The sequence below is a fragment of the Somniosus microcephalus genome, chromosome 28 (genome assembly GCF_052327205.1).
Source record: "Somniosus microcephalus isolate GS21.2 chromosome 28, FLI_Smic_1.0, whole genome shotgun sequence".
Taxonomy (NCBI): domain Eukaryota; kingdom Metazoa; phylum Chordata; class Chondrichthyes; order Squaliformes; family Somniosidae; genus Somniosus; species Somniosus microcephalus.
This window is the reverse complement of record NC_141014.1, coordinates 25,212,902-25,238,791: the sequence shown is the minus strand read 5'-3', so window position 1 is coordinate 25,238,791 and position 25,890 is coordinate 25,212,902. Positions and strand designations below refer to the sequence as shown.

General features: G+C 47.5%; 2 protein-coding genes across 2 annotated transcripts in view; both read left to right on the top strand.

Moving 5' to 3' along the window:
- The window catches only part of LOC147099458 (cytochrome P450 2J2-like), a 30,847-nt gene extending 28,418 nt beyond the window's left edge, over positions 1 to 2,429 (top strand). Inside the window, exons 7-8 of the mRNA XM_085969197.1 lie at positions 941 to 1,082; positions 2,133 to 2,429. Coding sequence (XP_085825323.1) covers positions 941 to 1,082; positions 2,133 to 2,332 — 342 coding nt within the window. The 3' untranslated portion in view covers positions 2,333 to 2,429. The remainder of the gene's footprint in view (positions 1 to 940; positions 1,083 to 2,132) is intronic.
- Positions 2,430 to 7,207: 4,778 nt separating this feature from the next.
- Positions 7,208 to 23,982, top strand: LOC147099457 (cytochrome P450 2J2-like). Its single transcript, XM_085969631.1, has 4 exons — positions 7,208 to 7,657; positions 16,526 to 16,688; positions 17,987 to 18,139; positions 23,756 to 23,982. Exons 1-4 carry the CDS (start codon positions 7,439 to 7,441, stop codon positions 23,965 to 23,967), a joined length of 747 nt encoding a protein of 248 aa, XP_085825757.1. The 5' UTR covers positions 7,208 to 7,438; the 3' UTR covers positions 23,968 to 23,982.
- Positions 23,983 to 25,890: the final 1,908 nt, after the last annotated feature.

Genomic DNA, 25,890 nt, shown 5'->3' with positions numbered 1-25,890 from the left:
AAATTTAACGCCCTGCGAAAAATAGTGCTGCCGATCGCTAACTTCAGTGTTAGCGCCCCAAGAGGGAGGTGGAGCGCTAATTCAAACGCTCCACTTCCTTCTTAGAGCGCTAACCCTGAATATCGGGGCTGTGCGTTCTGCAGCGCTGCGCACTGGGCCACGTAGCGCTGCCGCACGGAAGGGCCCTTCCCCTCATTAAAGGGGAGGGCCCAAGCCCACAACGCAGCGGGGCCCTGCCTGGGCCACCGGGGAGCGGGGTGCCGTGCCAGCAGCCCGGCACACAAGAGGAGCGCCAGGCGGCATGATCGCGGCACGGACCCCGAGTTCAAAGACACAACATGTTCGCTGTCATTTATTAACCCTTGTTCTTCTAAGTGACGGTTCATTTTGGTCCTGGATTATGGCCTCTGGACGTTTCCCCAGCGCCAACTGGCCTAGAGTTACAGGTTTTATCCCTCTCGCCTTTTTTGAACAGGGTTGCAACATTTTCAATCTTCCAGTCCTCTGGCACTATGGCCATAACGATGGAGGATTGAAAGATTCTGGCCAGAGCCACAAGCTTTTGATCTATGTCCAACCGTACGTCCCTGAGCAACCTAGGATTCCTTGACCCCCCCATTCCTACTAAACTGCTGACCACCCAATTTCCCTTTCTGGTCCCCATGCTATTGATACTGTAATTGTTTCTTCCCCTCAGGTACCCTCCCTTTCAAAACCATCGTCATGACCCCCTCCTGTGCTCCATTTGATAACACGAGATGCATCAACTTTTTTATTTTTATCTTAAGAAGTGCTTGTTCCTCCAGGCCGGGAGTGGAACAAATTACCATTCCAGCTTTTCTGCCTTTCCTTAAATACCGATGATGATGTGTAAGAGACGGTGAGATGTAACCCTTTGCGTTGTGTGACTTAATGCAGGTATTTTGTTCTGTATTTCCAGGGAACGTTTATCTTAATAAACATGCTGTCAGCTTTGTCTGATGAGACACAATGGAAGGACCCAAAACAATTTAATCCAGAGAACTTCCTGAATGAAAATGGGGAATTCTTTAAACCAGAGGCATTCATTCCATTTTCAATGGGTGAGTCGGCACTTCAGGCTGCCAAGATTCTTGTTTACAATCAGTTCTAGATTAATTTAATCTTCACCCTAACAACAAGCAGGAGCGCCTTCCAACACAACTCATGCTTTATTCTTCCTGAAGATAGAGGTGGGGGGTGGGGAGGGGACCTCTGCTAACTGCAAGTCTCTGACGTTATTTCTCCTTTCTTTGTGGAAATCTCTGAAATCATCCAAACCTCTGCTGCTTGTGTCCTAACTCGCACCAAGTCCCGTTCGCCCATCACCCCTGTGCTCGCTGACCTACACTGGCTCCCGGTCCGGCAACGTCCCGATTTTAAAATTCTCATCCTTCCGTAGCCTCACCCCTCCCTATCTCTGTGACCTCCTCCAGCCCTACAACCCTCCGAGATCTCCGCATTCCTCCAATTCTGAACTCTAGCGCATCCTCACTTCCTTCACCCCGCCATTAGCGGCCGTGCCTTCAGCTGTCTAGGCCCTAAGCTCTGGAATTCCCTCCCTAAACATCTCCGCCTCTCTCTCCTCCTTTAAGACGCTCCTTAAAACCTGCCTCATTGACCTTGCTTTTGGTCACCTGTCCTAATATCTGCTTATGCAGCGCGGTGTCAAATTCTGTCTGATAACGCTCCTGTGAAGCGCCTTGGGGATGTTTGACTTCGTTAAAGGCAATATATAAATGCAATTCATTGTTGTTGTTAGAGGCTAACCAGGAGAGCATTGGGTGAGTTGAGTCCAGAGGTACAGATGAGGGTTTCAGCCGCAGGTGAGCTGAGACGGGACGGAGAAAGGCGATGTTGCGGAGCTGGAAGAAGGTGGACTTGGTGATGGAGAGGATAAGGGATATGAAGCTCAGCTCAGGATCAAGTAGGATGCCAAGATTGGGACCATCAATAGAGTAACGCCTAACGTCTACCATATGGTGTTTTACTATCTGCTGGCAACATGATTTGCAATGTAGTCTGAACACTTGAACCACTCTGAATTGCTTCAAGCGAGGTTTATTTTTCATCTCCACTCATTAACACGTTGAATGTTGCGTTGAATGTTCTAGGTCTGCGAGCGTGCCCGGGAGAAAAACTGGCCAGAATGGAGCTCTTTCTGTTCTTCACTTCTCTCCTCCAGAAATTTGAGTTCTACTGGCCCGACAAGACCTCTTCACCAAGCCTGCAAGGTGAATACAATTCGTTGCTAGCCCCGAAGCCATACAAGATGGGGTTAAGATGCAGAAAGGCTCCAGATGATGAACTGTGATCTCAGAGTCAATCCACGTGATGGTGGTGGATGGTAGAGTTAGCTTCAGAGAAATATGGAATTTGCTTGATTAAATACTTGTCGCTTCACACAGTAATCTGTCTTCTGTCTTACGTGACTCGGTGGTCTGTTGCAGATCCTTGTCTCAGTCTTGGCCTTTTCAAATTAAATGTGTCTAAGCTGGAGTGGACGGGCCCCCCGACTCCAGTTGACTGAGCTCCTGGACTGCGAGCTGCTCTGGGAGTGAGCCCACGGACAGAGGCAGGCCGCAGCCCACTTTCCCAGATATTGTGCCTATAAGGTCACGGGGAATGAGAGCTCCCTTGTTGGAGCGCCCCCTGGTGCTGAGCAGAAGAGAAACATCTGCCCCAGAGACAGCTATGTCAAGAAAGACTTGCGTTTGTATAGTGCCTTTCACGACCTCCCACAGCCAATGAAGTACTTTTTGAAGTGTAGTCACTGTTGTAATGTAGGAAACGCGGCAGCCAATTTGCGCACAGCAAGCTCCCACAAAGAGCAATGGGATAATGACCAGATAATCTGTTTTAGTGATGTTGATTGAGGGATAAATATTGGCCCCAGGACACCGGGGATAACTCCCCTGCTCTTCTTCGAGATAGTTGCCGTGAGATCTTTTATGTCCACCTGAGAGGGCAGACAAGGCCTCAGTTAAACGTCTCATCTGAAAGACAGCACCGACCAGCAGTGCAGCGCTCTGTTGTAATGTGGGAAACACAGCAGCCAATTTACACACAGCAAGCTCCCAGAGCAGCAATGTGATAATGGCCAGATAATCTGTTTCAGTGATGTTGATTGAGGAATAAATATCAGGCAGGACACCGGGGATAACTCCCCTGCTCTTCTATTGAAATAGTGGCCATGGGATCGTTTACATCCAGCTGAGGGGGCAGACAGAGCCTCAGTTTAACATCTCATCTGAAAGACAGCACCTCAGACAGTGCAGCACTCCCTCAGTACTGCACTGGGAGTGTCAGCCTAGATTTTTGTGCTCAAGTCTCTGGAGTGGGACTTGAACCCACTAACTTCTGACTCAGAGGCGAGGGTGCTACCATTTATATCCTCCCACCCTGGTCGTCTGATTCGGAGGAAGAGCAGCGCGGCTTAGTGCTGCCGGATGAACAGGTGGCTCAGCACACAGCCTCCTTGGAGGTAGGTGAAGAGGACGAGGAGGAGGATGAGGAGGAGGACGGGGAATGATGTCTTGCGGGGCCGGATGTAGCCAATCCAGCAGCAGGCGACCACATTGCTGGCCGTCAGGCAAGGGATGCACTCAGCCATGGTAAATTCACGTAAGCTTACGCTTCAACCACAGGTGGCCGGCACATGGAGATGAATATAAGTCCGACAGTCTCAAACCCCAGGCATCATCTCTCCAATAAACGGTGGTTTGTGCTCAGTGTCACCACCAACATTCTACATGGAAATCGCCCCGAGCCCTCACTCTTGAACTTCCATTTCCCTGAACTCAGAGGCCACACTTTAGGTGACCTCAGCAGATCATTAAACCATTTTCGACACTAAACCCATGTGCGTCTGCACACAGACGTCAAACTCACCTCCTCAGCCATTTGCAGCCAAGCTGCCTTGGTTTGCTGAGGAGACCCTCCTCCCTCCGTTTCCAGAGAAGAGGACCTCCTGACGTCCTCTAACTCCCTCAGCAAGAGCATGGAGAAAGACCTCATTGAACCTGGGTGCAGCCTTAGTTTTTGGGGGCTCCCATTCCTGCAGCTCCCAGCACCTTTCAGAGAAAAAAGCATTAATATTACGAAGCAAATGATTGGAACACATCTGGCATCTTTTTCATTTCATAGTCAGATAATAAAGTCATATATCAAAAAATCATGAAGCTCTTTCTGGAATTATATGACCAGCAATATCATTCATTAAATATTGCTCAGAACAGACGCTGTCAACTCCCCTTTCAAGATAATTTTTTTAAAATTTGTTCACGGGATGTGGGCGTCACTGGCAAGGCCGGCATTTATTGCCCATCCCTAAGTGCCCTCGAGAATGTGGTGGTGGTGAGCCACCTTCTTGAACCTCAGAGGGCAGTTAAGAGTCATGGTGTGGAGATGCCGGAGTTGGACTGGGGTGGACAAATGTAAGAAGTCACACAACACCAGGTTATAGTCCAACAGCTTTATTTGAAATCACAATGTTTTTTGTCTTTTTTTTTGTTTTTCATACAGACCCCAGCATCTGCAATATTTGACCCCTTGTGACCCCACCTCATTGTTCTTTGATGTAATGTATTCCTGACTGGCCTGTTTGGACACCATTCACACCTTTGATTGCTGTGATTATCTCTCTGCCGAGGTGTGATAAATGGCAGTTAGAAAGATTACCTGTAAACATCTGACATTATTCTCTGACTATATAAGCTGTGTCTTTATGCATTTCTCCACTTTCCAAAACTCCCTGGACTCGGCAAAGGTCCCGGCAGACTGGAAAACTGCTAATGTAACACCCTTATTTAAAAAGGGCAGTAGACAGAAGGCTGGAAACTATAGACCGGTTAGCCTAACATCTGTGGTAGGTAAAATTTTGGAGTCCATTATTAAGGAGACAGTAACAGGACATTTGGGTAACCATAATTTAATAGGACAAAGTCAGCATGGTTTTATGAAGGGGAAGTCATGTTTGACAAATTTGCTGGAGTTCTTTGAGGAAGTAACATATAGGGTGGATAAAGGGGAACCAGTGGACGTAGTGTATTTAGACTTCCAAAAGGCATTTGACAAAGTGCCACACAAAAGATTATTGCTTAAGATAAAAAATCACGGGATTGGGGGTAATATTCTGGCATGGATAGAGGATTGGCTATCTAACAGAAGGCAGAGAGTTGGGATAAATGGTTCATTCTCAGACTGGCAATCAGTAGCTAGTGGTGTTCCGCAGGGGTCAGTGCTGGGTCCCCAACTCTTTACAATCTATATTAACGATTTGGAGGAGGGGACCGAGTGTAACATATCAAAGTTTGCAGATGATACTAAGATGGGAGGGAAAGTAGTGAGTGAGGAGGACATAAAAAACCTGCAAGGGGACATCGACAGGCTAAGTAAGTGGGCAGAGATTTGGCAGATGGAATACAATACTGGAAAGTGTGAGGTTATGCACTTTGGCAGGAAAAATCGTAGAGCAAGTTATTATCTTAATGGCAAGAAACTGGAAAGTACTGAAGTACAAAGGGATCTGGGGGTCCTGGTGCACGAAACTCATAAGGTTAGTATGCAGGTGCAGCAAGTGATTAAGAAGGCCAATGGAATGTTGGCTTTCATTGCTAGGGGGATAGAATATAAAAATAGGGAGGTATTGCTTCAGTTGTACAAGGTATTGGTGAGGCCGCACCTGGAATACTGCGTACAGTTTTGGTGTCCATACTTAAGAAAGGACATACTTGCTCTCGAGTCAGTACAAAGAAGATTCACTCGGTTAATCCCGGGGATGAGGGGATGGACATATGAGGAGAGGTTGAGTAGATTGGGACTCTACTCATTGGAGTTCAGAAGAATGAGAGGCGATCTTATTGAAACATATAAGATTGTGAAGGGGTCGGATCGGGTGGATGTGGGGAAGATGTTCCCGATGATGGGTGAAACTAGAACTAGGGGGCATAGTCTTAGAATAAGGGGCTGCTCTTTCAAAACTGAGATGAGGAGGAACTACTTCACTCAGAGGGTGGTAGGTCCATGGAATATGCTGCCCCAAAAAGCTGTAGAAGCTACATCATTACATAAATTTAAAACAGAAATAGACAGTTTCCTAGAAGTAAAGGGAATTAAGGGTTACGGGGAGCGGGCAGGAATTTGGACATGAGTCTAGGTTCGGATCGGTCATGGCCCTGTGGGTAGCGGAGCGGGCCGAGGGGCCGTGTAGCATGATCCTGCTCCTATTTCGTGTGTCTAATTCTGTTAGATTCAGGAGATGGTTCTGTGATAGTGGATTGGCGGTTAGGATCAGATCAGCCATGATCTTATTGAATGGCGGAGCAGGCTCGAGGGGCCGATTGGCCTACTCCTGCTCCTATTTCTTATGTTCTTATGTTCACCTGACGAAGGAGCAGCGGTCCGAAAGCTTGTGATTTCAAATAAAGCTGTTGGACTATAACCTGGTGTTGTGTGACTTCTTACAGTTAAGAGTCAACCACATTGCTGTGGGTCTGGAGTCACATTATCGGCCAGACCGATAATAAAGCCCCAAGCTATCCCAATGACATTGGGCAAAGAGGACGTGGCCCCTTTAAACTTTCAAACAAACAAGGCGTCATGGGAGGCCTGCTGTGTTTGTGGGTCATCGAAACCTTGTGGAAGGAGCTTTTAGTTCAGAGCTGAACACCTGTAAAAAACGGCAACAATTCTCTCGACGGAGCACATGAAAGGCTTGACATACAGGTTGTGGTCTTGAATTCGGTTGATGGTGCAACTGTTTGTGGTAGACTCCCACCCAGGAGTAAAGATTATTCCCTTATTCTGGGATAAGCCACAAGTTCCGCCAGATAAACATGGAGGACCAAGAACATCAACTTTTAGCTCCACCATGAACTCTGTATACTCCAAACAACTCCATTACACCAACATCAACTTGTATTTATATAGCGCCTTTAACATAGTAAAACGTCCCAAGGCGCTGCACAGGAGTATTTTAAGACAAAATAAGGATAGTCTCGCCTCACCTCGGGAATTCAACTCTTTTGTCCATGATTGGACCAAGGCTGCAATGGTGCACTTTCCGAAATATAGAGGAGGTATGAAAGAGAGGCTGCGGCCTGGGAACTCTGCCAGAGGCTGTTGGCAAACTATAGCAACCCGACTACCAATCAATACAATGCCAGCGAAATGACTTTATCAGCCACTCCTCGCTGAGGACTTCGTCAACAAGAAAAACTGCAAAACTCCGTCAGCAAGAAAAGCTGAAAAACTGGACTCTAGACTCTCCTGATGACAGGAACTGCATCTGGAAATAAAACAAGTCTGCTCCGGCCTTTCGAAGGACCAGTTGTTTATAAAGTTGTAAACCTTTCATTCATTTATAAACCATAAACTGAAGTGAAAGCGTTAGGTGCTGGGCGCTTCTGAAAAGCTGAGAATGGCAATCGTGCAGCAGTTGTTGGAGGGGGCACCTCTTTGTTGGCTGCGATATCTCGATCTACAAACCCTCCTGATCTTCCTGGCGGTGTTTTTAACGCTGATGTCTGTGATGAAAGTGAGGAGATCAAGCGGACTACCCCCAGGACCACCCGCCGTGTTATGCATTGTTAGAAGCTTCTTCAGCAGGGGACAGGCGCCCCATATTGGTCTCACTGAGGTAATGGCTGCTCCCGCTCCCAATCTTTCTCCGTCTGCTATTTGAACGAAGCCTAAGTCTCGATTTGTGATTGTTTTGTTTGATTTCTGCTTTGAGGAAATAACATTTATTCCCAAGCATGTGGCCTGCAAGGGTAAATGTTGCACATCTCTCACTTTGTTTGTTGCCTCTATTCCCTGGTTGCTCAGTCTGGGTGGGAGGGCGGTGGGCGGGGGAATAGTGATTTACTACTTTCTGCAGTGGATGTGCACACAATGGCCCGGATTTTCTGGGGTCTCTGACCACATACGCAGTGCGTGCGCGGCCGCAGGTGCCCCGCGAGATCCGGGTTTACACATGGGTTGCGCAAGCACGAAAACCCGGAACTTGCGATCTGTCAAGAATCTCCTTGACAGAACCACCGCATCCCCGGGAGATGGACATCCGCTGGCGAAGTGTCGGGCTATTTGCCCAGCGAATGCCCATGAAACTCTTGCTCCTGATAAAAGCAGGCTTAAGGGCCTTCTTTTACCAGTGTAAGGGTGAAAGTAAATATTAAAATAACTTTTTTTAAACATTCGAAATTAGTTTGTGTTATTTTTTTGCCCTTAAACAAATGTTCAAATTTATTTTTCAAAAAATTTAATTTTTGTTTTAAATGTTAAATGAAGTTGTATTTTCATTCATCTTAAACGTGCATTTCAAAGTTGTATACATGTATTTTTTAGGTGATTCTTATTAATGCTTGTGGGGATTCCGTACGTCAATGGGAATCCCCTTTCTGATTGGTTGGGCCGACCCACGTGATCCCAGGGCCGCTTGCAAGCCGCATGCGCTCCTGGGATACGTGGGCCGCTTCGCTGTCCTGCGCCTAGAGGCCCGGGAACGCGAGTCTCCATAGATCCAGGACTATCATGTAGGTTCGTAGATTTATCGCGGTTCAGAGGCATCCACCAGGTGGCGGAAGTCATGGCAGCACAGCTCGGCCCCGTGGCATGCTCCTCCTGCACTATGTGGGAAATCAGGGACACTTCCTGTGTCCCTGACGACCATGTGTGCGGGAAGTGTATCCAGCTGCAGCTACTGACAGACCGCATTGCGGCACTGGAGCTGCGAATGGATACATACAGGATTTAAAAAGGGTAGTAGGCAGAAGGCTGGAAACTATAGACCTGTTAGCCTAACATCTGTGGTTGGTAAAATGTTAGAGTCCATTATTAAGGAGACAGTAACGGGACATTTGGATAAACATAATTTAATAGGACAAACTCAGCATGGTTTCATGAAGGGGAAGTCATGTTTGACAAATTTGCTTGAGTTTTTTGAGGAAGTAACATACAGGGTGGATAAAGGGGAACCAGTGGACGTAGTGTATTTAGACTTCCAAAAGGCATTTGACAAGGTGCCACACAAAAGATTATTGCTCAAGATAAAAAATCACGGGATTGGGGGTAATATTCTGGCATGGGTGGAGGATTGGCTCTCTAACAGAAAGCAGAGAGTTGGGATAAATGGTTCGTTCTCAGATTGGCAACCAGTAACTAGTGGTGTTCCGCAGGGGTCAGTGCTGGGTCCCCAACTCTTTACAATCTATATTAATGATTTGGAGGAGGGGACCGAGTGTAACATATCAAAGTTTGCAGATGATACAAAGATGGGACGGAAAGTAGTGAGTGAGGAGGACATAAAAAACCTGCAAAGGGACATAGACAGGCTAAGTAAGTGGGCAGAGATTTGGCAGATGGAATACAATACTGGAAAGTGTGAGGTTATGCACTTTGGCAGGAAAAATCATAGAGCAAGTTATTATCTTAATGGCAAGAAACTGGAAAGTACTGTAGTACAAAGGGATCTGGGGGTCCTGGTGCACGAAACTCAAAAAGTTAGTATGCAGGTGCAGCAAGTGATTAAGAAGGCCAATGGAATGTTGGCTTTATTGCTAGGGGGATGGAATATAAAAACAGGGAGGTATTGCTGCAGTTGTACAAGGTATTGGTGAGACCACACCTGGAATACTGCATACAGTTTTGGTGTCCATACTTGAGAAAAGACATACTTGCTCTCGAGTCAGTACAAAGAAGGTTCACTCGGTTAATCCCGGGGATGAGGGGGTGGTCATATGAGGAGAGGTTGAGTAGATTGGGACTCTACTCATTGGAGTTCAGAAGAATGAGAGGCGATCTTATTGAAACATATAAGATTGTGAAGGGGCTTGATCGGGTGGATGCGGTGAGGATGTTCCCAATGATGGGTGAAACTAGAACTAGGGGGCATAATCTTAAAATAAGGGGCTGCTCATTCAAAACTGAGATGAGGAGAAACTTCTTCACTCAGAGGGTGGTAGGTTTGTGGAATTTGCTGCCCCAGAAAGCTGTGGAAGCTACATCATTAAATAAATTTAAAACAGAAATAGATAGTTTCCTAGAAGTAAAGGGAATTAAGGGTTACGGGGAGCGGGCAGGAAATTGGACATGAGTCTAGGTTCGGAATGGTCATGGCCCTGTGGGTAGTGGAGTGGGCCCAGGGGCCGTGTAGCCTGGTTCTGCTCCTACTGTGTTCTAATTCTGTGTTAGATTTCAGGAGATGGTTTTATTCCTGTTCCTGGCTGGGGTGGAGATCGCCTTTACAGAAGGTAAGTACTGTAGATAATATAGGGACAGAGTGATCTCCTGGAAGAATTTCGATCGCCTAGATGGGTCGGAGAGGAATTTCCCAGATTTTTTTCTCCCAAATTGGCCATTGGGTCTTTATCTGGTTTTTCGCCTCTCCCGGGAGATCACATGGGTTCGGGTGGATGCAGAGTGATAGAAGATTTGAGGTTAGGATCAGATCAGCCATGATCTTATTGAATGGTGGAGCAGGCTCGAGGGGCCGATTGGCCTACTCCTGCTCCTATTTCTTATGTTCTTATGTTCATTCACGATGCTGAGCACATCGTGGATAACAAGTTTAGGGAGTTGGTCACACCGCAGGTAAAGGCTGCACAGGCAAGAAGGGAATGGGTGACCACCAGGCAGAGTAGTAGGCGCAGGCAGGTAGTGCAGGGGTCCCCTGTGGCCATCCCCCTTTCAAACAGATATACCACTTTGGATATTGTTGAGGGGGATGGCTTATCGGGGGGAGGCAGCAGTGGCCAACTTCCTGGCACCATGGGTGGTCCTGCTGCACAGGACGGAAGGAAAAAAAGCAGAAGAGCTATAGTGATAGGGGATTCTATTGTAAGGGGAATAGATAGGCGTTTCTGCGGCCGCAAACGAGACTCCAGGATGGTATGTTGCCTCCCTGGTGCAAGGGTCAAGGATGTCTCGAAGCGGCTGCAGGGCATTCTGGAGGGGAGGGTGAACAGCCAGCTGTTGTGGTGTATATAGGTACCAAAGATATAGGTAAAAAATGGGGTGAGGTCCTAAAAGCTGAATATAGGGAGATACAAGGTAAATTAAAAAATAGGACCTCAAAGGTAGTAATCTCAGGATTGCTACCAGTGCCATGCGCTAGTCAGAGTAGAAATAGAAGGATATTTCAGATGAATACGTGGCTAGAGGAATGGTGCAAGGGGGAGGGATTCAAATTCCTGGGACATTGGAACCGGTTCTAGGGGAGGTGGGACCAGTAGAAACTGGACGGTTTGCACCTGAGCGGGACTGGAACCGATGCCCTAGGGGGAGTGTTTGCTAGTGCTGTTGGGGAGGGTTTAAACTAAAATGGCAGGGGTTGGGAACCTGTGCAGGGAGACAGAGGAAAGGGAAGCAAGAATAGAAACAAAAGACAGGAAGGAGAAAAGCAAAAGTGGAAGGCAGAGAAATCAAGGGTGTAAATCAAACAGGGCCACAGTAAATAATAATTCTAAAAGGACTATGAGTGTTAAAAAATCAAGCCTGGAAGCTTTGTGTCTTAATGCAAGGAGCATTTGCAATAAGGTGGATGAATTAGCTGAGCAAATAGATGTAAATGGATATGATATAATTGGGATTACGGAGACATGGCTCCAGGATGACCAAGTCTGGGAAATCAACATCCAGGGGTATTCAATATTCAGGAAGGACAGGAAAAAAGGAAAAGGAGGTGGGGTAGCATTGCTGGTTAAAGAGGAGATTAACACAATAGTAAGGAAGGATATTAGCTCTGATGATGTGGAATCTGTATGGGCAGAGCTGAGAAATACCAAGGGGCAGAAAACGTTAGTGGGAGTTGTATACAGACCCCCATCAGTAATGCTGAGGTTGGGGATGGCATTAAATGGGAAATTAAAGATGCGTGCAATAAGGGCACTGCAGTTATCATGGGTGACTTTAATCTACATATAGATTGGGCTAACCAAATTAGTAACAATACTGTGGAGTAGGAATTCCTAGAGTGTATACGGGATGGTTTCCTGGACCAATATGTTGAGGAACCAACTAGAGATCAGGCCATCTTAGATTGGTTATTATGTAATGAGAAAGGATTAATTAGCAACCTTGTTGTGCGAGGCCACTTGGGGAGGAGCGATCATAAAATGATAAAATTCTTCATTAAAATGGAGAGTGAAGTAGTTGACTCAGAGACTAGGGTCCTGAATTTAATAAAGGAAACTACGATGGTATGAGGCACGAGTTGGCTAGGATGGATTGGGGAACATTACCTAAAAGGTTGATGGTGGAGAGGCAATGGCAAACATTTAAAGATCGCATGGATGAACTACAGAATTTGCTCATCCCTGTTTGGCATAAAAATAAAACAAAAAGGTGACTTAACCGTGGCTATCAAGGGAAATTAGGGATAGCATAAGATCCAAGGAGAGGACATATAATTTGACCAGGAAAAGCAGCAAACCTCAGGATTGGGAGCAGTTTAGGATTCAGCAAAGGAGGACAAAGGGATTAATTAAGAGGGGGAAAATAGATTATGAGAGTAAGCTTTCAGGGAACATAAAAACTGACTGTAAAAGCTTCTATAGACATGTGAAGAGAAACAGATTGGTGAAGTCAAGCATAGGTCCCTTGCAGTTAGAATCAGGGGAAATTAAAATGGGGGAACAAAGAAATGGAAAGCCAATTAAATACATACTTTGGTTCTGGCTTCACAATGGAGGACACAAATAACCTCCCAGAGATGTCGGGGAACATAGGGTCTAATGAGAGGGAGGAATTGAATGAAATCAGTATTTGTAGGGAAATGGTGTTAGGGGAATTGAGGGGATTGAAGGCTGATAAATCCCCAGGGCCTGATAATCTACATCCTAGGGTACTTAAGGAAGTGGCCCTAGAAATAGTAGATGCATTGCTGGTCATCTTCCAAAATTCTATAGATTCTGGAACAGTTCCCATGGATTGGAGGATAGCTAATATAACCCCACTATTTAAAAAAGGTGGTAGAGAGAAAACGGGGAATTATAGACCGGTAAGTCTGACATCGGTAGTGGGGAAAATGCTAGAGTCCATTATAAAAGATGTAATAGCAGAGCACTTGGAAAACAGTGACAGGATTGGACAAAGTCAACATAGATTTACTAAAGGTAAATCATGCTTGACTAATCTACTGGAATTTTTTGAGGATGTAACTGGTAGAATAGATAAGTGAGAACCAGTGGATGTGGTGTATTTGGACTTTCAGAAGGCTTCCGATAATGTCCCGTATAAGAGATTAGCGTGCAAAGTTAAAGCACACGGGATTGGGGGTAAGGTACCGTCTTCGATGGAGAACTGGTTGGCAGAGAGGAAGCAAACAGTTGGAATAAATGGGTCTTTTTCCGAGTGGCAGGCAGTGACTAGTGGGGTACCGCAGGGATCGGTGCTAGGACCCCAGTTATTCACAATATATATTAATGATCTAGACGAGGGAACTAGATGTAATATCTCCAAGTTTGCAGACGACACAAAGCTGGGTGGGCGTGTGTGCTGTGAGGAGGATGCAAAGAAACTCCAGTATGATTTGGACAGGTTGGGTGATTGGGCAGATGCATGGCAAATGCAGTATAATGTGGATAAATGCGGGGTTATCCACTTTGGTGGCAAAAACAGGAAGACAGATTATTGTCTGAACGGCAATAGATTGGGAAAGGGGGAAGTGCAACAAGACCTGGGTGCCCTTGTGCACCAGTCGCTGAAGGTAAGCATGCAGGTGCAGCAGGCGGTTAAGAAGGCAAATGGTATGTTGGCCTTCATAGCGAGAGAATTCGAGTACAGGAGCAAGGATGTCTTGCTGCAGTTGTACAGGGCCTTGGTGAGACCACACCTTGAGTATTATATGCAGTTTTGGTCACCTTAACTGAGGAAGGATGTTCTTTCCATGGAGAGAGTGCAGCGAAGATTCACCAGACTGATACCTGGGATGGCAGGAATGTCGTATGAGGAGAGATTGGGTTGATTGGGCTTATATTTGCTAGAGTTTAGAAGAATGAGAGGGGATCTCATTGAAACTTATAAAATTCTAACAGGACTAGACAGACTAGATGCAGGAAGGATGTTCCCGATGGCCGGGGAGTCCAGAACCAGGGGTCACAGTCTAAAGATAAGGGGTAATCCATTTAGGACTGAGATGAGGAGGAATTTCTTCACCCAGAGAGTGGTGAACCTGTGGAATTCTCTACCACACAAGGCAGTTGAGGCCAATTCATTAAATATATTCAAGAAGGAGTTGGATATATTTCTTAAGGCTAAAGGGATCAAGGGATATGGGGAGAAAGCAGGGACAGGGTACTGAACTTGGATGATCAGCCATGATCTCATTAAATGGTGGAACAGGCTCGAGGGGTCGAATGGCCTACTCCTGCTCCTATCTTCTATGTTTCTATGTAAGCCTCCGATGACAGATTCAGGCCCTATATTGGATGAAAGGCTTTAGTTATGACTAAAGACTGGGGAACCTGAGGCTTTTTCCTCGCATCAGAACAAAGTAGGCGAAGAGGGGATTCGACAGAGGTGATTTTTTTAAATTCATTCGTGGGACGTGGGCATCGTTGGCAAGGCCCAGCATTTATTGCCCATCCCTAATTGCCCTTGAGAAGGTGGTGGTGAGTCGCCTTCTTCAACCGCTGCAGTCCGTGTGGTGAAGGTGCTCCTACAGTGCTGTTAGGGAGGGAGTTCCAGGATTTTGACCTAGCCACGATGAAGGACCGGCCGATATATTTCCAAGTTAGGATGGCGTGTGACTTGGAGAGGAACTTGGAGGTGGTGGTGTTCCCATGTGCCTGCTGCCTTTGCCATCTGTGTTGCTTTGGGTAAGTATGAGTTTAAGTTTGGTTCGGAGGTGTTTGACATGTGAAAACAACTTTACATGGTTTGTATTGCTGTGTGACTGCTCCTGCATTTAATGTGAATTCTATTGTTAGAACATTCAGATTTGGGCATGAGTATTACAAGGAGAATTTATTGCTGTATTGAGATTGTCCTTCTAGGTGGTAGAGGTCGCGGGTTTGGGAGGTGCTGTCGAAGAAGCCTTGGCGAGTTGCTGCAGTGCATCTTGTAGATGGTACACACTGCAGTCACGGTGCGCCGGTGGTGGAGGGAGTGAATGTTTAAGGTGGTGGATGTGGTGCCAATCAAGCGGGCTACTTTGTTGGGGAAAAGTATTTCTACTGGTCACACTAGAACATAAATTTCAGATCATCACCACAGAGCAAAGGGAGAAGTCATTGAACCATAGAATGATATAGCACAGAGGGAGGCCATTCGGCCCATCGTGCCTGTGCCGGCTCTTTGAAAGAGCTCTCTAATTAGTCCCACTGCCCCCTGCTCTTTCCCCATAGCCCTGCAATTTTTTCCCCTTCAAGTATTCATCCAATTTCTTTTTAAAAGATATTATTGAATCTGCTTCCACTGCACTTTCAGGCAGCGCGTTCCAGATCGTAAGAACTCGGCCCATAATTTTTCTTTTAACCTCATCTCGCCTCTGGTTCTTTTGGCCATCGCCTTCAATCTGTGTCCTCTGGTTAACCGACCCACCCGCCACTGGAAAGAGTTTCTCCTTATTTGCCGTTCAAGACCCGCCCTTTCCCATTCGCTCCCATCACCGGCAGCTGTTTATAGACCTCCCCCTCACCCCCACTCCCCCACCCCTCACCCCCCACCCCCCGCATCTTCCCAGGACCAACATTACACCGGGTGACCATTTCTTGGGTCAGTGGCAGAACTGGCCCTCCCTCCTGATTTCATCCCCCGCCCCACCCAGCCCCCTTTCTCGTCATTCCCGTCAGCTTCAGTGCAGGAGGCAAAGCGGGGGAAATATAAATAGACTGGAGAAGCTGGGGTTGTTCTCTTTGGAGCAGGGAAGGCTAAGAGGAGAGTTGATAGAGGTGTTTAAAATCATCACGGGTTTAGACAGAGTAAATAAAGAGAAACTGTAACCAATGACTGAAGGGTCGATAACCAGAGGGCACAGATTTAAGGTGATTGGCAAAAGAACCAAAGGCGACTTGAGGAAAAACTTTTTTACGCAGCGAGTGGTGAGGATTTGGAATGCGCTGCCTGATAGGGTGGTGGATACAGATTCAACAGTAGCTTTCAAAAGGGAATTGGATAAATACTTGAAGGAGAAACAATTGCAGGGATGTGGGGAAAGAGCGAGGGGAGTGGGACTGACTGGATTGCTCTTCGAAAGAGCCGGCGCAGACTCGATGGGCCGAATGGCCTCCTTCTGTGCTGTCCTATTTTATGATTCTATGATTCGATGGAGTAGAGTGGGAGGAGTCTGGTGCGGAGCGTAGACACTGGCCTGGACCTGTTGGTCCAATTGGCCTGTGTAATTCTATGTCATTTTGGAATAAGGAAGTTCTTAAAGCAGTCTGCTATGAAAGATCATCAAGTAACGAGATTTGTTTTCAAACTTTTTTTTGAGGTAAATTGCGGCGAGATGTACAAAAGTGCCCATCATCTTTTTGTTTTTCTTTCCTTCCCTTTCCCCCAAAAACAGCTTTCCAAGAAGTACGGGAATATTTGTATGGTCGACACATTCGGGATGTCTATCGTTTTCCTCAATGGATTTCAGATCATTCAAGAGGCCCTCGTCCAATATGGCAGAGAATTTGCAGGGCGGCCACATTTGCCTCTTATTGATGATTTGACAAAAGGTCAAGGTATTAAGCATTTATGAGTTTGTTTCATTTTCCTGTAACGCCCTGGAAAGTTACTGTAACAACAACAACTAGCATTTACATAGCGTCTTTAAGGTAGTAAAACGTCCCAAGGCGCTTCACAGGAGCGTTATCAAACAAAATTTGACACTGAGCCACATAAGGTGTGAGAACCAGAGGACACTGATTTAAGGAGATTGGCAGAAGAACGAAAGGCGACATGAGGAAAAACTTTTTTTTGGGAGCAAGTGGTTATGATCTGGAATGCGCTGCCTGAAAGGATGGGGGAGGCAGATTCAACCACGGCTTTCAAAAGGGAGTTGGATAAGTAACTGAAGGAAAGAAATTTGCATTGCTACGGGGAAAGGGCGGGGGGTCTGGGACTCGCTGAAGTGCTCTTGCAGAGAGCTGGCACGGGCTCGACTGGCCGAATGGCCTCCTTCTGTGCTGTAACCATTCTATATGATTCATGGTAAGGAGATATTAGGATAGGTGCCCTAAAGCTTGATCAAAGAAGAATGTTTTCAGGAGCTTCTTAAAGGAGGAGAGAGAGGTAGAGAGGCGGAGAGGTTTAGGCAGGGAATTCCAAAGCTTAGGGCCGAGGCAACAGAAGGCACGGCCGCCAATAGTGCGGCGATTAAAATCAGGGATGCGCAAGAGGCCAGAATTGGAGGAACGCAGAGATCTCGGAGGGATGTAGGTGCTGGAGGAGATTACAGAGATAAGGAGGGGAAGGCCATGGTGGGATTTGAAAACAAGGATGAGAATTTTAAATTTTAGGCGTTGTCGGACAGGGAACTAATGTAGGTTGGAAGATAGGAGGGCAGCCAGGAGAACATTGGAATAGTCCAGTCTAGAGGTAACAAAGGCATGGATCAGGGCTTCGGCAGCAGGCCAGCTGAGGCAGGGGCGGAGTCGGGCGATGTTGCGGAGGTGGAAGTAGGCGGTCTTGGTGATGGAGCGGATATGTGGTCGGAAGCTCATCTCGGGGTCAAGCATAACACCAAGGTTGCAAACGGTGTGGCTCATCTTCAGCCAGTTGCCAGGGATGGAAACGGTGGTTAGAGAGACTCTGTTTTGGCAAGGACACCTTATTTATTTTATTCCTGCCCAGTCTCAACCAGGACGGATTTATTTTTTCTAGCTGTAGCGCGAGGCATCAGATTGTAAGTGAACTATTTAAATTGATCAGCTTCGCTACTGGGTCACCGATGTGCTGTGAACTTTCTCTTAGTCCTCAAAAGACAGGGAGAGGAAACTGGTTATTATTATTTATCCACTCTTTTCCCCCTTCCTGCTAGGCATTATCATGGCCCCCTACGGGAGGTCCTGGAAGCAGCAACGGAGATTTACACTGACGGTTTTGCGAAACTTTGGTTTAGGCAAAATTGCCTTTGAGGAGAAAATTCTGGAAGAAGTCCGGTATTTGACTGAAGTCTTTAAAGCATCAAAAGGTAAACTCTGTGTTTTATCTCCTTAACTTATTATGACAAGGTCACAATAAGGTTGCCGAACCTCCAGGATTGCCCTGGAGTCTCCAGTAAGCGAAGATTAATCTCCAGGACGCTGCCGCGGGCAAATGGAGTTCAACGGGGAGAAGTGTGAAGTGATACACTTTGGGAGGACTAATAGGGAAAGACAGTAGACTATAAATGGCACGAGTTTGAATAGTGTAGATGAGCAGAGAGACCTTGGTGTCCATATACACAAATCCTTAAAGGAGGCAGGGCAAGTTGATAAGGTGGTTAAAAAAGCAAAAGGTTTACTTGGGTTTATAAACAGAGGAATAAAATATAAAAACCGAGAGATCACACTCGAACTTTATAAATCACTGGTTTGGCCCCAGCTGGAGTATTGTGGATAATTCTGGGCACCGCACTTCAGGAAAGATGTAAAGGCCTTAGAAAGGGTACAGAGGAGGTTTACCAGGATGTTACCAGGATGAGGGACTTCAGTTATGAGGAGAGGTTGGATAAGTTAGGACTGTTCTTCTTGGAACAGAGAAGGTCAAGAGGTGACCTAATAGAGGTTTTCAAGATGGTGAGAGGTTTTGAGTAAATGGGGAAAAAATATTCCCTCTAGCGAGTGGGTCAATAACTAGAGGTCATAGATTTAAAATAATTGGAAACAGATCATGTGCCACTCGAAACATCAGCTGGCTATCACGAGTCGAGAACTGCTCATAAACAAGGTTCCCACTAATCTGCGCGGCCGATCAGCGGTCTGGAGGTCCCGCACAGGCGGCTCACCGGCTTTTACACTGAATAAACTGCGCACGTGCGAAAATTTGAATAGGCCGCGCAGCCAGTTAAAGGGACGGGGAAAAAATGAGAGGACACATTGCTCCTAAATGACCTTGAGAATTGTTGTGTTTTGAGTTTTGCTTCAATTAAGTTTGTCCCAGTTCCCGGGTGTTACCTGAAGGGGGTGCTGGGGGGCTCAGTTTTACTTTGTCTTTCACTTTCAGTTTCGGGTTCTGCCATGCAGACAATGTGCTGTAATGTCCACCCAATTACTCAGTAAATAGTAAAAGGTACATTCCGTCTCCTCTATTCATTACTGTTCGGTCAAGATGCAATACTGGCGATGAGGCGGCTGTTGAACTCGCTAGAAGGGCAGAGATAGACATGCGAACCTACAGCCGTGATATTGGAAATTGCCACGAGCGGACCACTCAGCTAGCAACATCAACGGCATTTTGATAGTTGGCTAGCTGCGACGTAGACGGCGGACAGAGTATTGTGCGGGCCAGGCAACTACCGTGAGTGTCGCTACCGTAACTCTGGCCGGAGGAGAAAAATAATTTTTTTTAAAAGGAAAAAGTCCGTGGATCTTAAAGGGACAGTGCAGATTAAAACTATGACGACTTTGGGACGTATTGAAGAGTTCTCTGGGGATAAGGACAGTTCATGGGAGGAACACGCAGAAAGACTGGGGTGTTTCTTTGAGGCCAATAATATTGACAAAGAAGAGAAGCGCTCAGTGTGGCTAAGTGTATGCGGAGCTGCTACTTACTCCGTCCTGCGTTCATTGGTGGCTCCTCGTAAACCTAGTGAGGTGGATTATGCTGATTTGATTGAGAAGCTGCAGAAACATTTTAACCCAAAACCCTCTGAGATTGTGCAGCGTTTCCATTTTCACAATTGTAAACAACAGCCTGGACAATCTATTTCGGATTGTGTGTGGAGTGCTGGACTCGGCATTGCAGAGACAGCTGTTAGCGGAGAAGGCCCTGACGTTCCGACTGGCCGAGGAGAAGGCTTTAGCAGCAGAGGCTGCATCGATGAACACACGTATGCTCCGTACAGAGGCAGCACCATCTCAGGCCGCCGAGGAGGTGCACAAGACCACACACGCAGCTCCTGCTGCGAGAGACATGGAGGCAACTAAAGAGACAGGAAGAAAATGTTTCCGCTGTGGGGCTCTCCATGGTTCCACTACATGCAAATTTGTGTCAGCGGTATGTCATTTCTGTAAGAAAAGAGGACACATAGCTCGTGTCTGCATGAAGAAAGCTCAGGCTGCTGCAGCAGAGCCAACACAAGCATCGCAGACACACACCCTGACACTGGAGGACAACGATGTGTAGACAGTGTATACCACGGAAGCTGAGCAGTACCCCACAGACGGTGGGGATACACGGCAAATGTGATCATGAATGGGGCACCACTCTGCATGGAGGTGGATTCAGGCTCAGCGTGTTCGTTGATAAGTGAAGAGACTTACAATAGGCTGTGGCCAAGTGAACCCCCGGCGATGGCTCAGGGCAGTGGCGTGCTATGGCAGTGGTCCCAAGCTCAACTCCAGGTGCTGGGTATGATTCATGTGGAAGTTAAGTATCAGGCAGTCAAGGACACACTTCCACTTTATGTGGTGGCGGGGCAGGGCACAAGCCTGCTGGGCAGAGATTGGTTTGAGCCCCTCGGTATTGAAGTGACAGGAGTACACACGGTACAGCGACAGCCCATAATGCCTATGTTGGAGAACTATGAAGAGGTTTTTGGTGAGTTCGGGGCCTGTCGGGGACCGCCAGTCTCAATCGAAGTGGACCCAGGGGTAGCGCCTAAGTTCTTCAAGGCGCGACCAGTTCCTTTTGCGTTGCGCAAGAAGGTGGATGAGGCCCTGGATAAGCTGGTGAACCAAGGGGTTCTCTTGCCAGTGAAGAACTCCCGTTGGGCCACCCCTATCGTGCCCATTGCAAAGAAGGATGGGGGCCTGCGAATCTGTGGAGATTACAGATGTATGGTTAATACTGCTGTGTTACCAGATGTGTATCCCTTACCAACAGTTACAGAGCTGTTTTCAACACTGGCTGGAGGCACTCTGTTCACCAAGCTGGATTTCAAGCAAGCATACCAGCAACTGGTCCTGGATGAAGAGTCAGCCGAGCTGTTGACAATCAACACCCACAGAGGACTTTTCCGAGCCACAAGGCTGCAGTTTGGGGTGTCTACAGCTGTGGCAATCTTTCAGAGGTTCATGGACACCCTGTTGGCTGGTGTTCCGGGAGTTCAGCCTTACTTGGATGACATACTGATTACAGGCAAGACACAGGAAGCCCATGATGAGCGGCTGCAGGAAGTACTACGCTGGCTGGCTGAGGTAGGACTACGCCTTCAGGAGAAATGTGTGTTCGCTGCCAATGGGGTGGAGTTCTTGGGATTCCGAGTGGACAAAGACGATGTGCATCCGACTACGGAGAAGGTGGAGGCTATCTGGAGCGCTCCCACCCCCAAGAACAAGACCGAACTGCAGGCATTCCTCGGACTGTTAAACTTCTACAGTTGTTTTCTCAAGGGCAAAGCCACAATCTTAGAGCCACTGCACAGGCTGTTAGACCAAGCAACAGTGTGGAACTGGACCTCAGCTCATGAAACAGCCTACAGACAGGCAAAGGAACTGCTACAAGCAGATAAGGTTCTGGCACACTATGATGAAAACAAGCCATTAGTGTTGGTGTGTGATGCCTCACCATACAGGCTGGGAGCTCTGTTGGGTCGCATAGAGCCAGATGGCCGGGAAGCGCCGATCAGTTTTGCCTCAAGAACACTCTCAACAACAGAACGTAATTACGCCCAGATTGACAAGGAGGCCCTAGCCATCATATTTGGGGTAAAGAAGTTCAGCCAGTACCTGTTAGGGAGACAGTTCGTCATCTACACAGACCACAAGCCACTCTTGGGGCTCCTGCATCACTCCAAGCCCATGCCCCAGATCATATCACCGCGTATACTTCGGTGGAGTCTGATGTTGGGGGCCTACAGTTGTGAACTTTGCTACAGGCCTGGGAAGATGCTGGCTAATGCTGATGCTCTGAGTCGCTTGCCTTTGAACCGGCCGATGGCTGAGACGCCACCACCCCTGGAGGTGCTGCTACTGGAGGAGGTTCCGGAGGCCCCACTCCATGCCCAGCAGATTAGCAGCCTCACACAGAAAGATCCAGTCTTATCACGGGTGCTACGCTGGCTGCTGCATGGCTGGCCCTCCGAGGTCCAGGAGGAGCATTTCAAGCCCTTCGTTCAGAGGCGCCATGAAATGTCTGCACACAAGAACTGCATGCTCTGGGGAAGCCGTGTGGTGGTTCCTGCCGCCGCAAGAGAGGAGGTGCTGAAAATACTACATGACTCACACCCTGGGATTGTGCACATGAAGGCGTTGGCGAGAAGCTACGTCTGGTGGCCGGGGTTGGACCGAGACGTGGAGGAGGTGATAAAGAGCTGTGAGACATGTCAGCTGACTCGCCATAGCCCATCCAAGGCTCCCCTTCACCCCTGGGAGTGGACCACTCATAAATGGTCAAGACTCCACATTGACTTTGCAGGGCCATTTCAGGGGAAGGTCTTTTTGATAGTGGTGGGTTCTCATTCGAAATGGCTGGAGGTGGCTATCATGAGCTCCATGACATCCAGTGCAGTGATCAAAACGTTGCGTTTGCTGTTTGCCACACATGGGGTCCCCGACGTGCTGGTTTCGGACAATTGAGGAGCCTTCACGTCAGCGGAGTTCAAGGCTTTTGCAGGCAGAAACTGGATCCGCCACGCGACCACAGCGCCCTATCACTCCTCCTCTAACGGGCAGGCAGAGAGGATGGTGCAAACCACAAAAGAGGCACTGGTGAGGATATCGGTGGGGGACTGACAAACCAGATTGGCCAGGTTCCTGTTATCACAGCATACCACACCAAACGCAGCAACGGGGAAGAGTCCGTCCGAGATGCTGATGGGTCGCCGGCTGGTGACTGCACTGGACCGGCTACACCCGGACTACAGGGATGAGATGCACACAAAGCAAGAGGAGCTGGCTAAGAAGCACCAGGGCACCGCCAGGCAGTTCGAGCCATCAGAGACTGTGTTTGCCCGTTGCTATGCAGGAGGAGACAAATGGATGCCTGCCGTGGTGGAGCAGGCCACGGGTCCCCTGTCGTACAGCATCCGTACACCTGATGGCCAGCTACACAGACGCCACGTAGACCAGCTACGGGGTTGTACTCCGGTGAGAGTAACAGAGACGTCACAGGCTAGGCCATTGTCTCCACCACCTCTGCCAGGCAGTGACGGCCTGCTTCCTGCAACAACGACGGAAGTCACATCGACAGAAGGTGTCACGGCGTCATCAGCCACGGAGGAAGGTTTTCCTGCGGCTAGCAGTGGCACCCCGACAATGCCTGTCCAGCGGCGCTCAAGTCGGGTTAGATTCCGTCCCAGACGCCTGGAGGACTAAGGGGTTTTATCTGAGGAAAAGGAGTTTTGTGTTTTGAGTTTTGCTTCAATTAAGTTTGTCCCAGTTCCCAGGTGTTACCTGAAGGGGCTGCTGGGGGGCTCGGTTTTACTTTGTCTTTCACTTTCAGTTTCGGGTTCTGCCATGCAGACAATGTGCTGTAATGTCCACCCAATTACTCCGTAAATAGTAAAAGGTACATTCCGTCTCCTCTATTCATTACTGTTCGGTCAAGATGCAATAAGAATGAAGCGATGAATGTCAAAACCCTACCTCACCCGGGCAATCTCTTCACAATGTCGGAGTCTACCTTTGCTCCTGCACATCTACCCACTTCTTTTTCTTTTGTGCAGATCAACCCTTTAATCCCAATTCTAAAATCACCAGTGCTGTGTCCAACGTGATTTGCTCAGTAGTTTTGGGGAAGCGTTTCCATTATGAAGACAAGACATTCACGCGACTGACAGAACTGCTGGATGAGAACATGAAGCTTCAGACATCAAAATGGCTACAGGTAAAGAAAAAGGACTTCCTTTCCTTAGGAACAAGAGAACATCCTTCTTAAAATAGGGATACAGATGTCAAAAATTTGGTTCATAGAAAATGGACCATAGGAACAGGAGGAGGCCATTCAGCCCCTCAAGCCTGTTCCGCCATTCAATTAGATTATGGCTGATCCGTATCTTAACTCCATCCAGCCGCCTTGGTTACGTAACCGTTAATACCCTTTAGCTAACAAAAATCTACCAATCTCAGTTTTGAAATTTTCAATTGACCTAGCCTGGCACCTTGCCAATAAATCAGTGCTCAGAGGGGACACTGTGATAATCGCCCGTAGTCTGGACCGGGTAGGAGGCAAGAGTGTGAAATAGAGGTTTATTAAGGGCTCAAGCTGATTTTGTCCCCCCAGGGAGTGGGGAATCGATGACTACAAACACTACGCACACTTTTGAGTGCGGAGTGATTCCCATTCTGGTACACGGAAATGAAACAAATCACAAACCAATGTCTCTGTATACCTGTGCCTTTGAAAGATATATATTTTTTTTAAGTCAATTATGAGTAGACTTAAAAAAACTCCACTAAGACTCGCAACAGTCCAATTCCTGCGTTAAGCACATTAATCAATCTACAGTTTTATTTTCAAACACACAGGGATTCATTGACATGATGTTCCATATTCAAGAAGGGCAATAGAGCTTTTGTTGGCAAGAACAGGCCCATTAGCCTGAGCAAAGTATCAAGAAACAAGTTGGAAGACGACCTGTATAGGAATAACCTAATTAATGACAGCCAATGTGGCGCAAGCAGGGATGGATCTTGCCTGGCCAGCATCAGACTTCCTTGAGGCAGCAAAATGCAAAATTGATGAGAAAGAAAGACTTGCATTTCTATAGCGCCTTTCACCAGCTCAGGACGTCCCTAAGCACTTTACAGCCAATTTTTTTTCAATTCGTTTTTTATGGGATGTGGGCATCGCTGGCAAGGCCAGCATATATTGCCCATCCCTAATTGCCCCTTGAGAAGGTGGTGGTGAGCCACCTTCTTGAACCGCTGCAGTCCGTGTGGTGAAGGTACTCCCACAGTGCTGTTAGGGAGGGAGTTCCAGGATTTTGACCCAGCGACGATGAAGGATCAGCGATATATTTCCAAGTCAGGATGGTGTGTGACTTGGAGGGTAACTTGGAGGTGGTGGTGTTCCCGTGCGCCTGCTGCCCCTGTCCTTCTAAGTGGGAGATGTCGCGGGTTTGGGAGGTGCTGCCGAAGAAGCCTTGGTGAGTTGCTGCTTCTTCACTCGGGCTCCTTGATGCCACACTCGGTCAAATGCTGCCCTGATGTCAAGGGCAGTCACTCTCACCTCACCTCTGGAATTCAGCTCCTTTGTCCATGTTTGGACCAAGGCTGTAATGAGGTCAGGAGCCGAGTGGTCTTAGCGGAACCCAAACTGGGCATTAGTGAAATAAAAACAGAAAATGCTGGCGAAAGGTCATCGACCTGAAACGTTAACTCTGTTTCGTTCTTCACAGATGCTGCCTGACCTGCTGAGTTTCTCCAGCATTTTCTGTTTTTATTTCAGATATCCAGCATCTGCAGTATTTTCTCCGTCTTTCTGGGCATTAGTGAGTAGGTTATTGGTGAGTAAGTGCCACTTGATAGCACTGTCGATGACACCTTCCATTACTTTGCTGATGATTGAGAGTAGACTGATTGTGTGGTAATTGGCTGGGTTGGATTTGTCCTGCTTTTTGTGGACAGGTCATACCTGGGCAGTTTTCCACATTGTCGGATAGATGCCAGTATTGTAGCTGTACTGGAACAGCTTGGCGAGAGGCGTGGCTAGTTCTGGAGCACAAGTCTTCAGTACGATAGCTGGGATGTTGTCAGGGCCCATAGACTTTGCTGTATCCAGTGCACTCAGCCGTTTAGGTATGCCTGGTGCTGCACCTGGCATGTTGTTCTACACTCCTTATTGAACCAGGGTTGGTCG